Source organism: Micropterus dolomieu, linkage group LG13 (assembly GCF_021292245.1).
Source record: "Micropterus dolomieu isolate WLL.071019.BEF.003 ecotype Adirondacks linkage group LG13, ASM2129224v1, whole genome shotgun sequence".
Classification (NCBI taxonomy): domain Eukaryota; kingdom Metazoa; phylum Chordata; class Actinopteri; order Centrarchiformes; family Centrarchidae; genus Micropterus; species Micropterus dolomieu.
The window spans coordinates 16,208,650-16,222,329 of NC_060162.1; the positions used below are offsets into that span (position 1 = coordinate 16,208,650).

The 13,680-nt window shown below is 40.0% G+C and overlaps 1 protein-coding gene and 1 long non-coding RNA gene across 5 annotated transcripts in view; one reads left to right on the forward strand and one right to left on the reverse strand.

The window, feature by feature from the left end:
* rai14 (retinoic acid induced 14) overlaps positions 1 to 9,382 on the forward strand; it is a 42,328-nt gene extending 32,946 nt beyond the window's left edge. For 2 of the 4 annotated variants that reach the window (XM_046066357.1, XM_046066358.1), the window contains exons 9-21: positions 121 to 296; positions 561 to 586; positions 995 to 1,081; positions 1,442 to 1,531; positions 2,597 to 2,722; positions 3,268 to 3,369; positions 4,254 to 4,970; positions 5,161 to 5,654; positions 6,029 to 6,197; positions 6,281 to 6,448; positions 6,581 to 6,739; positions 6,863 to 6,928; positions 7,388 to 9,382. In XM_046066357.1, the coding sequence (XP_045922313.1) occupies positions 121 to 296; positions 561 to 586; positions 995 to 1,081; positions 1,442 to 1,531; positions 2,597 to 2,722; positions 3,268 to 3,369; positions 4,254 to 4,970; positions 5,161 to 5,654; positions 6,029 to 6,197; positions 6,281 to 6,448; positions 6,581 to 6,739; positions 6,863 to 6,928; positions 7,388 to 7,474 (2,467 nt within the window). In that variant the 3' untranslated portion in view covers positions 7,475 to 9,382. Of the gene's footprint in view, positions 1 to 120; positions 297 to 560; positions 587 to 994; positions 1,082 to 1,441; positions 1,532 to 2,596; positions 2,723 to 3,267; positions 3,370 to 4,253; positions 4,971 to 5,160; positions 5,655 to 6,028; positions 6,198 to 6,280; positions 6,449 to 6,580; positions 6,740 to 6,862; positions 6,929 to 7,232; positions 7,299 to 7,387 lie in introns of all 4 variants that reach the window. The other 2 variants (XM_046066359.1, XM_046066360.1) reach the window with 2 other exon arrangements.
* On the reverse strand, positions 40 to 7,970 carry LOC123981500. The gene is made up of 3 exons (XR_006827781.1): positions 6,358 to 7,970; positions 4,247 to 6,215; positions 40 to 1,524 (listed from the first exon to the last, which is right to left on the reverse strand). It is a non-coding gene; the product is annotated as an uncharacterized LOC123981500 (long non-coding RNA).
* Positions 9,383 to 13,680: the final 4,298 nt, after the last annotated feature.

Genomic DNA, 13,680 nt, shown 5'->3' on the forward strand with positions numbered 1-13,680 from the left:
AAAGGAAATTCAGTAACCACACGTGCAACAGTAGTGATGACTGATTAAAAACACATATATTCTTCGATGATGGATAGATGTTGCGTCGATGATCAAGTTTTGTACTTTTCCGTGTCGCAGGACAGCCTTGATGCTGGCCAGCGAGTCCAACAGCGTTTCTGTTGTTGAAGTCTTGGTTCAGCGAGGAGCAGATCTGTCGGCTGTAGATTCACAAGGCCACGATGTCGCACAGTACGCGGCCAACTCTGACATCAAAGCTGCCCTCACTGCTGCCCTGAAGAGACAACAGGTCTCAGGTAAGAGTGATGCGTGCACACACACACACACACACACACACACACATAAATGTATGGCCTCTGTGTGGTAGAGATTCATACTGCTCTGGTTTCAGCACACAGGTAACACTGCCATCTAGAGTTCTCTCGTCAGTATTACTTCTCTTTACATGTTTGGTGAAAGCTGTTCTCTATGAATGAGATATGTTACCTGTAGTAGAAAAAGGAATGCTGTAATTATCACTTTTATTTGATTTGTGATGTTCTTCATGTTTCCTTTGACAGATACAAAGTCTCCTAGAAGTCCTCAGGTAAGACACTAGTCTCGTTCTTCAATACTTTTCTTCCTCGCAAACAGGCAGTCAAAGATTCTAAAACACCTGAACTTACAACAACCAATCAACTATTAATGACTGTGAATGACTTTTTAGTATTTAAATGTGATTCACAGTGACAAAGAGCTAAAAATAATGAACAAAAGTTTCTGTTGTGTAGCTAAACCTCATGGACAGTGGTGTCAGCTTTTCTAATGTGTCAAGATCAAATTTCTCAGCTTTGTCAGAGATCTTTTAGTTGCTATTTTTGGAAAACAAAAAAATCTTAGTGTAGCACTCATTGATCGACTCTCCTTTCACTAACCAGCACTGAATCCCACCTTTCTTTTTCTCTCTTTCTCTCGTTCCGTTTTTTTTTCTTCCAAACTTTTGCTGGCTCCTCAGCATGATCAAGTAGCTAAGCTAAGTGATGAACGGATCACAACTCCCAAAAAACGAAAAGCACCTCCACCTCCTATTAGCCCACTGCAGGTAAATGCATGTTTCTCTGTGTGTCTGTCTGCATGGATCAGTATGCCACTCTTTATATTAATGCATGTCTGAAGTATATTCATTAAATGAGTGTTTGCCTGTTTACATATTATCTGTTATATTATTGCTCTCTCTGTCAGCGAGTCTTCAGTTAATGAATGTACCATTCTGTCTTCCAGAGTGTAGGAATTAAAAATGTACTTTATATAAACATATTTAATTGTTGTAACAGGACTAATATTTTGAATCTTACTTCCTGTAAGATTTCTGTACAAACAGATTAGAAAAACAATTTACTCATTTGACAAGGTGTTATGACGAAAACAAATCCAAAAACTAATCAACTTAATCCTTCTTCAGAGCTCTGGACCCTCTTCTCCTGCCACTGTTATCTCCACTGGGACCCCTGCATCCAACAAAAGTGACACTCCCAAAAGATTCACCTACAAGGTAATATAAAAACAAGTCAACATAAAAAATATAATAACTTGAACAGGAGTATTTATGACAGATATGCAGAATAGACTTAATCTACAAGCTGAGGTTTCAACAATGTGCCTTTATTGCTGCAGGAACATCCAGAAGTACCAAGTTATAAAAAAGGGAAAATTCAGTTATATACAATTATTTAATGCTTTTACACAAGGCATTTAATAACCCCCAAACTTGCAGTAAATACGTTCGACCCTGAATGGTGTTAATATTAATGGGAATAAGAAGACCCACAGAATCCATAGAAAAAAAGCATACAGCATATTATGTGGTTATGTGGAAATAAAAAGCCTTAAATACACAATTAAGTATGATCCATCTGGAGCGCAGGTGGCTCAGTCGGTGGAGTGACCACCGCCATGTACAAGGCAGTCCTTAAAGTTGCGGCCCCGGGTTCGATTCCAGTCCTGTGCCCATGTCATCCCCTGTACTCTCCCTCATTTCCTGCTTATCTCTATCCTTAAAAAAAGCCCAAAAATATCTTTTGAAAAAAGTATGATCCAATTATAAATAGGTTAAATCTCATTACACAGTTAGAAGAAAAAAATAAAAATAAATAAATAATAAGCTATAAAAGAGGGGGTGTATGGAGGTTAACTATTCCTGACACTAAAAATATATAAATATAAAAGTATTAATAATATAAAAACAGGTGGAGCAGCATTAACATTTTGTATATAATTAATTTAGATGTATCATATAGTAGCATCTCATGCTACTGAGCTTAGGCTTCGGCCTACACCATTCAGATATTGTTTTATTTTTTTTATATGATTCATGTTTTATTATAGTATTTATTTGACATTCATAACTGTATGGTCAATTTGTTGTTACGATGTATAATTGACCAAAAACAATAAAAATAAACTAACTAATGGTACCAGTTAGCTAAATTCTTGCCCTCATACCGTTTTCTCCACCTCCCCTCACCTTTTACTTTCTCTCTCTTTGCCTTATCCATCTTTTGCTCGTCTCCCCTCCCACTTCTCTTTCCCGCCACTCCTCCCCTTTGTCATTTCAAAGGAGGATGAAGTTCAAGGAATGGCACTGAAAGAGGAGGTTGACAAGCTCCATGAGGAGAGAAACATGTTGCTGGAGACCATCGAGGACCTGAAGCAGACGGTGTCTGTTCCTGAACTGGATACAAAGGTGATTAACGACGCTATAGTGATGTGTTTATATTACATATGAGCAGATCTGAAAACAGATGTGGTGACTAAAACAGAACACTGTGTGAGTTAATAAGGTCTTTTAGTTTGAAAAGTAGAGCATTAAAATGCTTGGTAGAGTACATCACATGTATTGAATATAGTCATTGGTGGGTAAATGAATCATCTACCATCCAATTAAAAACTTTTTGAGGAGAATTAAAAAAACTTTCAGACGTTTTTACAAGCTGTCTATTGTGACTTTTGGTAAATTTTTATGTTGACTTATGTCTCACGAGTTTACTAAACATCTTTCTGGTTATTAAAAACGTAAATCAAAACTACTTTTCTTAGTTTAATACTCTGACAACAAACAGCTTTGTACTGCTGAACTTTTTCACCTTGGGCATTTTTGAAGGAGGTCTAACCTCTTTAGACGTGTCACAACTCGTTTTTGTTTTTCAGTAGAGAGCTAGTGGTCCTTAACGTTGCTGTTATGTGTGTGTGTGTGTGTGTGTGTGTGTGTGTGTGTGTGTGTGTTGACAGGTCGAGCACAGTTTTACAGCATCTGCAGCTCTGGTTTCCGCTCTGCAAGCCAAGATTAATGCTCTTACTTTGGAGAACCAGCAACTTGCAAGCAAACTCAAGGTATAGAACCCATTCATTCATGCTCATGAGATAAACCATAAACCAGCGAATGAACACACTCAAGGTGACGGCAGCATACTGTGTATATAGGGTAAGAACTTAAACAACAGAAATAATTTACATAAGAATTGGATGGTGTTTTTGAAATTCCGTTTATATTTGTACATAAAAAGGCAATCTAGTAGTAGTAACTAGTGTAGTTATTATATATTAATACAACAATACTTCACATGCCCATATGTACATTTAAAGCCTCTGTTATAACTCATTCTGTCCATATTGGCTGTGAGCTTCAAATTATCTTTAGTTAAACTTAAGAATGCAATTTTACACAGAAGGAGAACTGTGGATTTTGTCCTCTATCGCTTACATTTGCATCCTGTTTGGAAATGATCTCTTCACGGCCAGTATGGACAGGAGGATCAACCTACAGCAACCTAAAACTTCCAGTGGGTAGATGGGTAGATGAGCAGTGTATAAAAGTCATGATTAAAATGTGTAGGACAATTAATCATTGATTATCGATAAGTCTTTGTTTTAAGCAAATACACTGAACACAATTATAACCAATTTTGTTTTTGCCCCCATTCAGCATGAGCTGAACTCAAAGATCTAAGACTTTCTCTATGTACACAAAAGGCACATTTTCAAGTGGCCTTTTATTGTGGCCAGCCTCAGGCACACCTGTGCAATACCCATGCTGTCTGTTCAGCATGTTGATATGCCACATGTGAGGATTTGCTGTTCTCTTGGTCCCCTCCATGAAATGGCAGACTCACTCATTCAAGTGGTCTGTGCTTTGTTAGTAAGATTTAAATTTTTCAGTCCCTTAACCTCACTCTAAACCCTTTTTCCTCTTCACCCTGCACCCTCTCACCTCACAGAAATATCCGTTCCTCCAAGGAAGCGAGGACCTGAAGGAGACCAGTCGTCCAAACAGCATGGCCTCCAACTCCTCCTTCCACTCCACCAGGGATGAGTTTGATTCACTTCCGCCACAAGTCCCTTCCACCAACCAGGTGGAAAGAGAAGACGGTTCAGGCGTCAGACGGGAGGAAGAAGAGAGTGAAGGGAGCAAAGAGGAGATCAGACTGTTGAGACAGGCGCTAGAGGGCGTTCAAATGAAACTGTTAGAAACCAGAAAGGAAAACCGCTCGCTGCAGGCCCAGCTGAAACCTGAGCGAGACAGGGAAAGAGAGGAATATGAAAGTGTGCGGGAGAAAGGAAGAGAGGAAGAGTTGATGGAAAGTCTAGCAGAGCTTCAGGCCAAGCTGACAGATACTCAGGAGAGATACCACCAAGCTGTGGAGGACGTGGAGGAGCTGAGAGCGCAGATGGGAAGGGGAGGAGGTGAGCTGATGGAGGAACAGGAGGTCCGGAGACGCGCGTCATCCGAACTCGAACGTGAAGTAAAACAGCTGAAGGCCCAGCTCGCCCAATCAGGACCCGAGCAAGAGAAAGCAGCAGAACGAATCAGACAGCTGGAGGAGGCGCTGAGGAGGGTAGAGGAGGAAAGACACAGTGTAAAGGAGAAAGAACAGAGGACTGCACAGATTGAAGAGCTGTACAAGGAGGCGCAGGAGGAGATTAGGATGCTCCAGGTATTCTGTCTGTTTCTGCTGTATTGATTTTGACTCCCCCACCTCCCCTTTTTTTTTTTTACTGTCCATGAGTCTGACAGTGATATTTTTAAATTCTACTTTTTGTGTCAAATCCTAACTTTGCTCTGTAATGTGTCATATTTCCTTTTATTTAACCCATTCAACCTTTCACTTATTGCCTGTTGTTTAGGAGGCTCTAAGGGGTACAGTGCCAGTTGAAGCTGCAGCCAAAGACTTTGAAGAAATGAAGGCTGAGCTAAACGAGGTAATTGCTGGGATGCAGCGGCGCTTGCTGGAACTCTCGCACTCCTACAGTGAAACAAAGAGTCAGCTAAGTGCTGTGCAGAAACAGCTGGCTGAGGCCCGAGCTGAGAGCAGCGCAGCCTCATCTCCCTCCTCCGAACAACAGCAGCAACAACAACAGGTCCCGCTGCTAAACAGCAAGGTGGAGGAGCTGCAGACGACGCTAGCTGAGACGGAGAAGAAGTACTCTGCTGCTCAAGAGGAGATTTCACTGCTGAGGCAGGAGGCGGAAGCTCAGGCACAGAGCTCTGTGGCACTCGCGGACCACACACAGGTGATGTCATCTCTGGGAAATGCCATCAAAGAGTTGGAAAGCCAGTCAGAAGCCCTGAAGGAACAGCTGCACCAGAAAACACTGCAGGTGGAGGCTCTTCAGAACAGGTGAGAAAGAAAACTGTGATGCCACATCTCTTCCTGCTTTTACTAGAGACGACAGCTGGACACTGGGGTGGAGGTGGGGCTCATGAAATGGTACGTGAGCAATTAGAAAAGCAGTGGAGGAATGTAACAAAGTACATATATGCTACTGGATACTGTATACTCCACTATTGGATACTGTATACTACACTACAAAAATATTCAAAAACAGTCCAGCTTGTGGAGGCTAAAAGGCAATCAATTCGATTGTTTCTCCTGTATTGGTAAGCTGCTCAAGTTGACCATGCATCAGAACTTTGTGGTCACTAGTCCAACTGCTTTATGTTACTCCAACACTAGTCGTCTTCATGTGGTTCTCATGTCTATTTCACAAAAAGGCTGACAGTAGAGAAGGACGTCACACCAGATGATTCAGTCTCCCGTGTGGAATATGAGACCACGAGAGAGCAACTGGAGGGCGAGGTGAACCACCTGACGCAGCTCCTCCAGGGGGCCCTCAGGAAGCAGGACGAGATGGCTCTGGAGGCTGCTGATGCATGGCAGAAGGTGAGACGAAAGATGAGCCTGAGAGGGGACAAACAATATCTTTCTCTTCTTTTTTTTTTATTTACAACCCCTTCATCCATCAGGCCCGGGAGAATCGTGCAGAGCGGGAGGCCCTGCAGGAGCTGGTGATGTCAAGGGAGAAGGAAAATCAGGCACTGACCTCTAGGCTGGCTGAGTCTCAGGATTCTGTGTGTCAACTCAAACAGCTTGTGGAGAATCACGTTGCCTCAGAGAGAGAGAAGAATAAGAGAGTCAGTAATAATCTGATCACTTGAGACATGTATTTATCCACTCTAACTAGATTGTTTAATTTTTTAGACAAAGAAAATCTCCTTAAAGTTCATTATTTCATTAACTGCAAGTGTTCTGTTTTTCCCTCTCAGATAGACGACCTGTCACGAGAGGTGGGGAAGCTGAAAGACGCCTTAAACAGCCTATCACAGCTCTCCTACAGCTCTGGCTCTCCCTCCAAGAGGCTGCAGCAAAACCAGCAGCTGGAGACGATGCAGCAACAAATCAAACAACTCCAGTACCAGCTCGCTGTAAGATTTATTTAACTGTTTTTTATTTTTTAGATTGTTCACAAGAGAGTGCATTGTACTTTGAATACTCAAATGTGATTCTTGAACACTACCTTTAGTATTTACCTCTTGTTTTCTTTGTAGGAGTCAAAGAAGCAGCACAATGAGATCGTGTCAGTCTACAGGATGCACCTCCTCTATGCTGTCCAGGTAAACCCCTCCATTAGTTTACCCAAAGCTTGCAGCTTAAGTTTTCACCTTAAATTTTAACGGACTGATTTGCCCAAATTATGAAAAAAAAATTCTCACTTACTAGTTGTGTTATCTAGTCATGCAGATTGTTATGGTGTTTATTTGATATATTCCCAATACTATAGAAGTACATGGAATTGTGTTTTGGGGCACTCACAAGACTGAAAAATGACTTTCCACAACATAAGGGATTATTTCTTTGGTACAAAGTAGTTCCATTTATGGGGACACTGTAATTTTACAATTCTATTCCCCATTGTAGTGGAGTGGAGGTAGAAATCGTAGACAAAAATCTTAAATCTGGACAAATCAACCCAAAAATGCCCGTGTGAGTAGATACCACCAGATGTGAAAAAATGGCCAGTCAAATCCCTGTAATTTTAGTTATTTAACTGAACCTGTGGCATGTGCCTTCAGGGTCAGATGGACGAGGATGTCCAGAAAGCCTTGAAGCAGATCCTGATGATGTGCAAGATGCCAAGCCAAGCCAAGGAGGCCTGCTGAGACTCACCGGGCCTGGTTTCACAAACGCATGGCGTGAACAAAAGTGTAGCGAGCTGCTGCCTGTCCTCCCATCTGAATTCACACAGTGCTTGTACATAACAAGCAGGGCCAACACATGGTGCCTCTGGATAAATCTTGAGTATTTGTTAATGAGGAACAGGTTTACAATCATTATGTTCATTGCCTTTGCTTGTTTTGATCTAAAGGTCGTCAATGTTGCGGTGGATGATGTTTTTGGGAAACCCAAGCCCGAGCATACAGATACTGTGCATCGGCCAATTGACCATTCATTTGAATGGTATCTTCTGTCTACCAGCCAAACTTATAATCTCAGTATGTGCACGCTAACACTACACTGTCGATGTGCAGTAACCTTAAATCACATGCAGTTGGACAAGTGCGATAATGCAAACATACGTGTGTATTCTGACATAAACATGTAGGTTGGCACTAATCAGTCCAATGTAAACGGTAAGATTGATGTGGTTTGTTCCTGTTACAATGTGCGCTTTCGGAAATAAAGCCTCAGTTAGCGCTGCTTTTAATAGTATCTATTTTATGATACAGCTGTGTTTTTACTTGTCTAAATGTTTCATGGTTGCCAACATTTTCCTGATACAATCTAAATTATTTGTGCCCTCGTATAAATGCATGTGACTTTTGCTCAACGCCAGCCCAAAAATCACAGAAATCTTTTTTGGCCGCACTTCTTGGGAGGAAAAGCACGATACTGTTTGTATTGCTATTTTCCTATTAGCACAAAAATGTATTTTACTGAAATGTATTATCATGCCATGTTTTCTAAGTTACTGTACCTTATTGAAGAGGTTTGATAGCTGTATTTTTGATGGCCTTGTTTTGTGTCTGCGTGTCTGTTGTGTGAATGAGATTTCGTGGAGTAAAAGAACGCACTATTTGGTCTAGTAACACCGTAATTAGTTTATTTTCCAGTTAAAGTCATTTTACATTTAAGGGTTTGAATATAATTGTTTACTCTAATGGAGAAAAAAAAAAAATTCAATTGTAACAAATGCAACAGTATGGTATTTTTGAGTCAGGATAGTTAGGAGGTATGATTTTTAGTTCTTACATTTCCTCTGCTCTTGTCTACTCTTATACTTTGGTTGTTTGTTTCTTGAAAAGCATGCAAAATGTGTTTTATGAAAGGAAAGTGGTTGAGTTTGTCGTCACGTGCCTCTAATCAGACAGTATTTTTCTGGCTCGGCAGTACTTTCAACTGAGTGTTACCATCATTAATCACTAATTCTGGATTTATCATGAATGACAAATTCACCAGGTTTCCTTGTACCATCTTATTAATTTATTTACATTTACCAGGAATGCTTTTTTCTGTCTTCCTGTTTGTGATACTCCCAATCTCTTTTCAGTGTTTCTGCGTAGGTACGGATATACACTGTCTGTTTCAGAATACATTTCTTTTAACATGTCTTCTAGAGGCTTCTGAACTGTTTTCACATCACACTCCTTTGCCTTAGTACTGTACTTATAGCCATACGCCCTGAGATATCACCTTTCTTCTGAACAGATTGACAATATACCTAACACTAATGGGTCTTTTTAACTGTAGTCAGATGAAATTAAAGTGATATCTGAAGCTCAATTGTCACTCAGGAACGTTTTTACTGAGCATGATTTACACCTGACTGACATTTGTTCGACCCTGAGTTGAGCTTCCGCTTTATTTCATAGGTTGTAGGATATCCTAAATTACTTTTCTCTCCTTTTCTCTCTAGGCCTTGACTGAAATGTTTTGTAACGAAAAAGGGAAAAGAAAGGAACACCTTTTCTGCTGGTTGTTTCTTAACTAACAGTTTTGTAGCGACATGAAAAATGCTTGTTTGTCAACTGCTTTTTCTGCCCACATTAATAAATTTCCAAGATACTGAACCATCGTATGTTTTATATTCACATCTTATATATCAAAATGTGTGAAAATTACCTACTTGTTGTAAGAAAGAAAATGTTACTTTATGTGAAACCTTAATAGCCTTTTAGCAGAAAATGGGAAGTTACTGAATGAAATAAGTTTTCATTTTTGTTTCATATGTACACCTACAGTAGGCACAGCCTGCATGGGTTTACAAGCCACCACAGATTAATATAAGCCAGATTCAGGTTACCAGATATACATTTTTCCGGGCTGTAGATATGAAGGTGGCAAACATTAACACATAAAACTTAGAACTGAACTATCTGTCAACTCAGTGTCCACAGGAAGAATACCAGATCAGTTATCAACTGTGCAACTACATTTATAGAAATGAAATATAACATACAGTAGAGGAACTAAGGCCAATAGAAGTTAAGATAGACTACCCTTATGTGAGATAGAACAAAGCTTTTTTTCATTACTTTAATAGTTTAGTTTTTGAAATGGATGGTTGTATGAAATATTTTACTGCAAAATTAATTTATTTGGTTGATGTTGGGATCCTCCCCAAAAACTGAAAGTACAGGCCTCTCTTTAAAAGGGACAGCGTCTGCTTTATCACATGTATCTCTGGAAATAATCAGAATGTCACCAGATTTGAACTTGATCTTGATACACAGTTATTGCATAAAAGAAAGCAAATACTTTATAAATCCATTCATCCATCTTTGAAATTTAGACACTTAAATATTCATGAATTGTAGCTGGAAATTGAATGGGGAATAAAAAATTCAGAAGGTATGTGTATGTCTATCACTATTAAAGTCAGGAGGCCAATCACCACAAAATTTTACCTACTTTTATGGAAAGTTATCTTATCATAACCAGCCAGCACAGTACAGCTATTCTAAATACATTCTTTATATTTATTTTATCTTCGAATAGCATGTGGTATGATGATACTATGAGTTTATGATTAAATACAACCATCCATTCAAAGAAACTGGACAAATTAAAGTTATGAAATAACATGGTTGTGCTTTGTTCTACCTCGGGAAATGGTATCTCAAAAACTAAAGCCTTTTGGGGGGATTTGTTCCTCTACTAATATGATTCAGGGCTTTTTGTCAGATAGGGATTGTTTAAGGCCTGTTGAATGTTCAGTGTCATTAAGCCTTTACTAGCACAGATAGAAGCTGTTCCTCTCTTATCCCAAAATGGGCCACAAGGTGTCTTTCCTCCTTTGAGGGTCGTTGTAAAGTCAATGCAAAATGTATTTAAGCATACTTGTGGAAAATGTTAAGTGAAGCAAGAGCAGGATAAGACCGAACAGGGGATAAATGACCACTAGATGGCAGCCTATGTCAAAAGTGGATCTCATATCGCTCCCATAGGGCCGTCCCACTCACACAATTTACAGATGAGTGACAAATTATAAGGTAAAAGCTGAATAAATGACGCAAAATGAAATGAAATGTAAGAAACAAAATGGTTTGATGATGGGGATGAAAATTACATTAGTCATTTTCTGTGGCCTTCACTAGATCTCAACCTAATTCTCCTCCTATGGGACATCTGTGACAGATGACCATCATTTAAATACATACACAAGATATAGTGTCTCCAATTTCTGTGGTCATCAAACTCTAAGCACATTCTGCTTGACGTTACTCTGACTTCTTCCAGTATCAGAGTTAGAAATAAACACTTTGAGTCTGAAATACTGGTAGAATTTTTAAAAATCAGATGCATTGTTTATCTTCCTGTTGGGTTAGGCACACCATCCTCCATGTCAACACTCTGTCCTCTCTCAATGTCCACTCAGCTTTGGCTCTCAGAAGTCCTGCCAGCCCAACTCTGGGTAATTTATCTGCCATTCTGCTTCCTCTAACCGGTGGCACAACCGCTTCGTTTCCTGCCCTGGCCCTGTGTTCTGCCCGCTAGTCAAACACACATGCACGCAAGACACACGTCTGCCTTTACACGACAACTTCCTGTCAATCTTGCTTTCCCACACGTTCTGCCCTCAGGCCTCGGGGTTTAGTGGAGAGAGATCTAGCGCTGTGATCCTAATCCAGCCAAGGCCCATATTTGTCAAGGATCCCAGCCTGCAGTAAAAACTCTGTGAATGGCAGGATGAACTCTGCTCGACTTGACTGAAATATTCAATTTGATGTTATTTTGCGAAGATGTTCAAACATGGGACCTTTTTCTTTTTTCTCTTTCATTTCTCTTGGTTATTTAATGTCAATTTAAGTTTCATTCATATAAGGGCAATTTATAACTGAAGTTATCTCAATGCACTTTTCATATAGAGCAGGTCTAATCCGTATTCTGTTATATTATTTGCAGAGACCCAACAATTTCTACCATGAGCAAGCACTTGGCGACAAGTAAAAACTCCCTTTTGGGCAGCTTTGGGGGAGAGAGTGAGGGACAGTAGTCCAACAGAATATCCATATAGAGATGTAAAGCAATGGTGGTTGGTGTACAGATTTAAAGATTAAATTGACCTTTTCAGTGTTTAACATATTCTCTCTCCGCTTAGTCCAATGGGAGGAGAAAACAATTAAAAAAATGAATCGTCAAAAATGTTCATAATTAATTGTTTAAATCATTAGTCAAGCTAAAATCCTTGATTGCAGATCCACAAATGTGAAGATTAGCAGCTTTCGAATTTGAGTTTTGGACTGTTGGTTCAGGTTATTTTTCAGACAAAACAAATAACTGAATTCATGACAAAACAATCTGCAGATTAATCTGTGATGAAAATAATCATTAGTTGCTGCCCTATGAAGCAATAGTGTCTTGATTTAAATGTTCGAAACCTGATGTTGTGATTTGTATTACACCCAATCGAGAATTGTAAATATCTTGCATGTAATTTTATGAGGGGACCCAGAATTGAACCCTGAGCACAGGTATTTTGTGATGGACAAAGAAAGACAGCTTATATTATATGAATGCACCAAAAGTACATGCATTGATTCTCCCTTTTGAATTATAAGGTTAAACCAAGGATAGTGGACAGTTCTGTGTAAAGAAAAAGAGTGGAGAGTTCAGACGATGTGAAAAAGTCCTAACAGAAGGTCAAAGCCCAGGAGAGGAAGAGTGCGGCTGCAGGAGCCCATTCGGGGAGGAAATGAGAAGAGGTTGTGGCCAAGAGAAAAAAAAACATGGAGAAGCATTAGTAGCAGGTCAGGAGAGAGGGACAAGTGTATATGTTGAATCACTGGAAGGGTGACTAATCTGCGACTAAGAGACTCCTCTGAAGTAGTGTACAAGCCTGTTTCAGCTGCCAGAAGCGTGAGGGGAACATGCTGAGGAACATGAAGAGGTTACTTTTCTTTGGAGGTTTTTTGAGAGCCATGGCTCATTAGTGATTGAACACTGGAGCAATAAAGTAGTGCAGTTTCAGCTGCCAACTCGCCACTTTTAGAACATGTTTTAAATTTTCCCTCCATGTCTTTGCTTACTATTTGTATATATTGGGTATTTCCTAGTAATCAAGGTTTGTGTACTTAGTAAATACTGTTGAATGGTTTCTCACTAATGTGCGTCATAGCCGTGTTCTCAGTCCCAGGCCTGCGTTATCTGCTCAAGTGTTGGTACTTGTGTCTTCCAGAAGCGTGTATGTGTTGTTGTTTCTGTTGTTGTTTTAATGAAGTATTTCCTATTATTTTTGGCTGCTATTAAAAGACATCTGGACTGGGAATCTCTCTTAGCTAACTTTAGCACATTTACAGAAATATTTATCAACATGCAGAGCTGACTTCTAACCAGCTGCTCCAACCTACATCTCAAGCCTTAAAAGCTGAGAGGTTCCTCTGCCTGGTGACAGCCGTCAACATATCTGGGCTGCAGCAGAACTCTGCCCCATGACTGATCAAACTGTGGTTAGTTGCAACCACAATTAAATGTAGTGGCAAAAAGACTGTTGAGCGCATCGCTCCGCTGTGGCTTGCATTTTTTCACCCACCATGGGAAATACACAGATAGACATCTGTGCATAAAAAGACACACACACACCAACTCATGTCTCTGGGCTGTATGTCTGTGATTTTACAGGACTCAAAAACATTTAACTCTGGTGAATAGGTGGATTCATCTCACATTGTGTGTAAATTTGTACAGTGTGTCACTGTCCACAATTCCTATATCATGGACCAGTGTCAACAGACTGACACTTTAGATGTGCAATATTTTTTCGGATTCCAAAAAATGTGCACGCTCAGGCATTTAAACCTACACACACCCCAACGAGAATTAGCGAGGAAATCCTTTTTGATTTCTTAACTTCGGCTGCTGTTTTTCC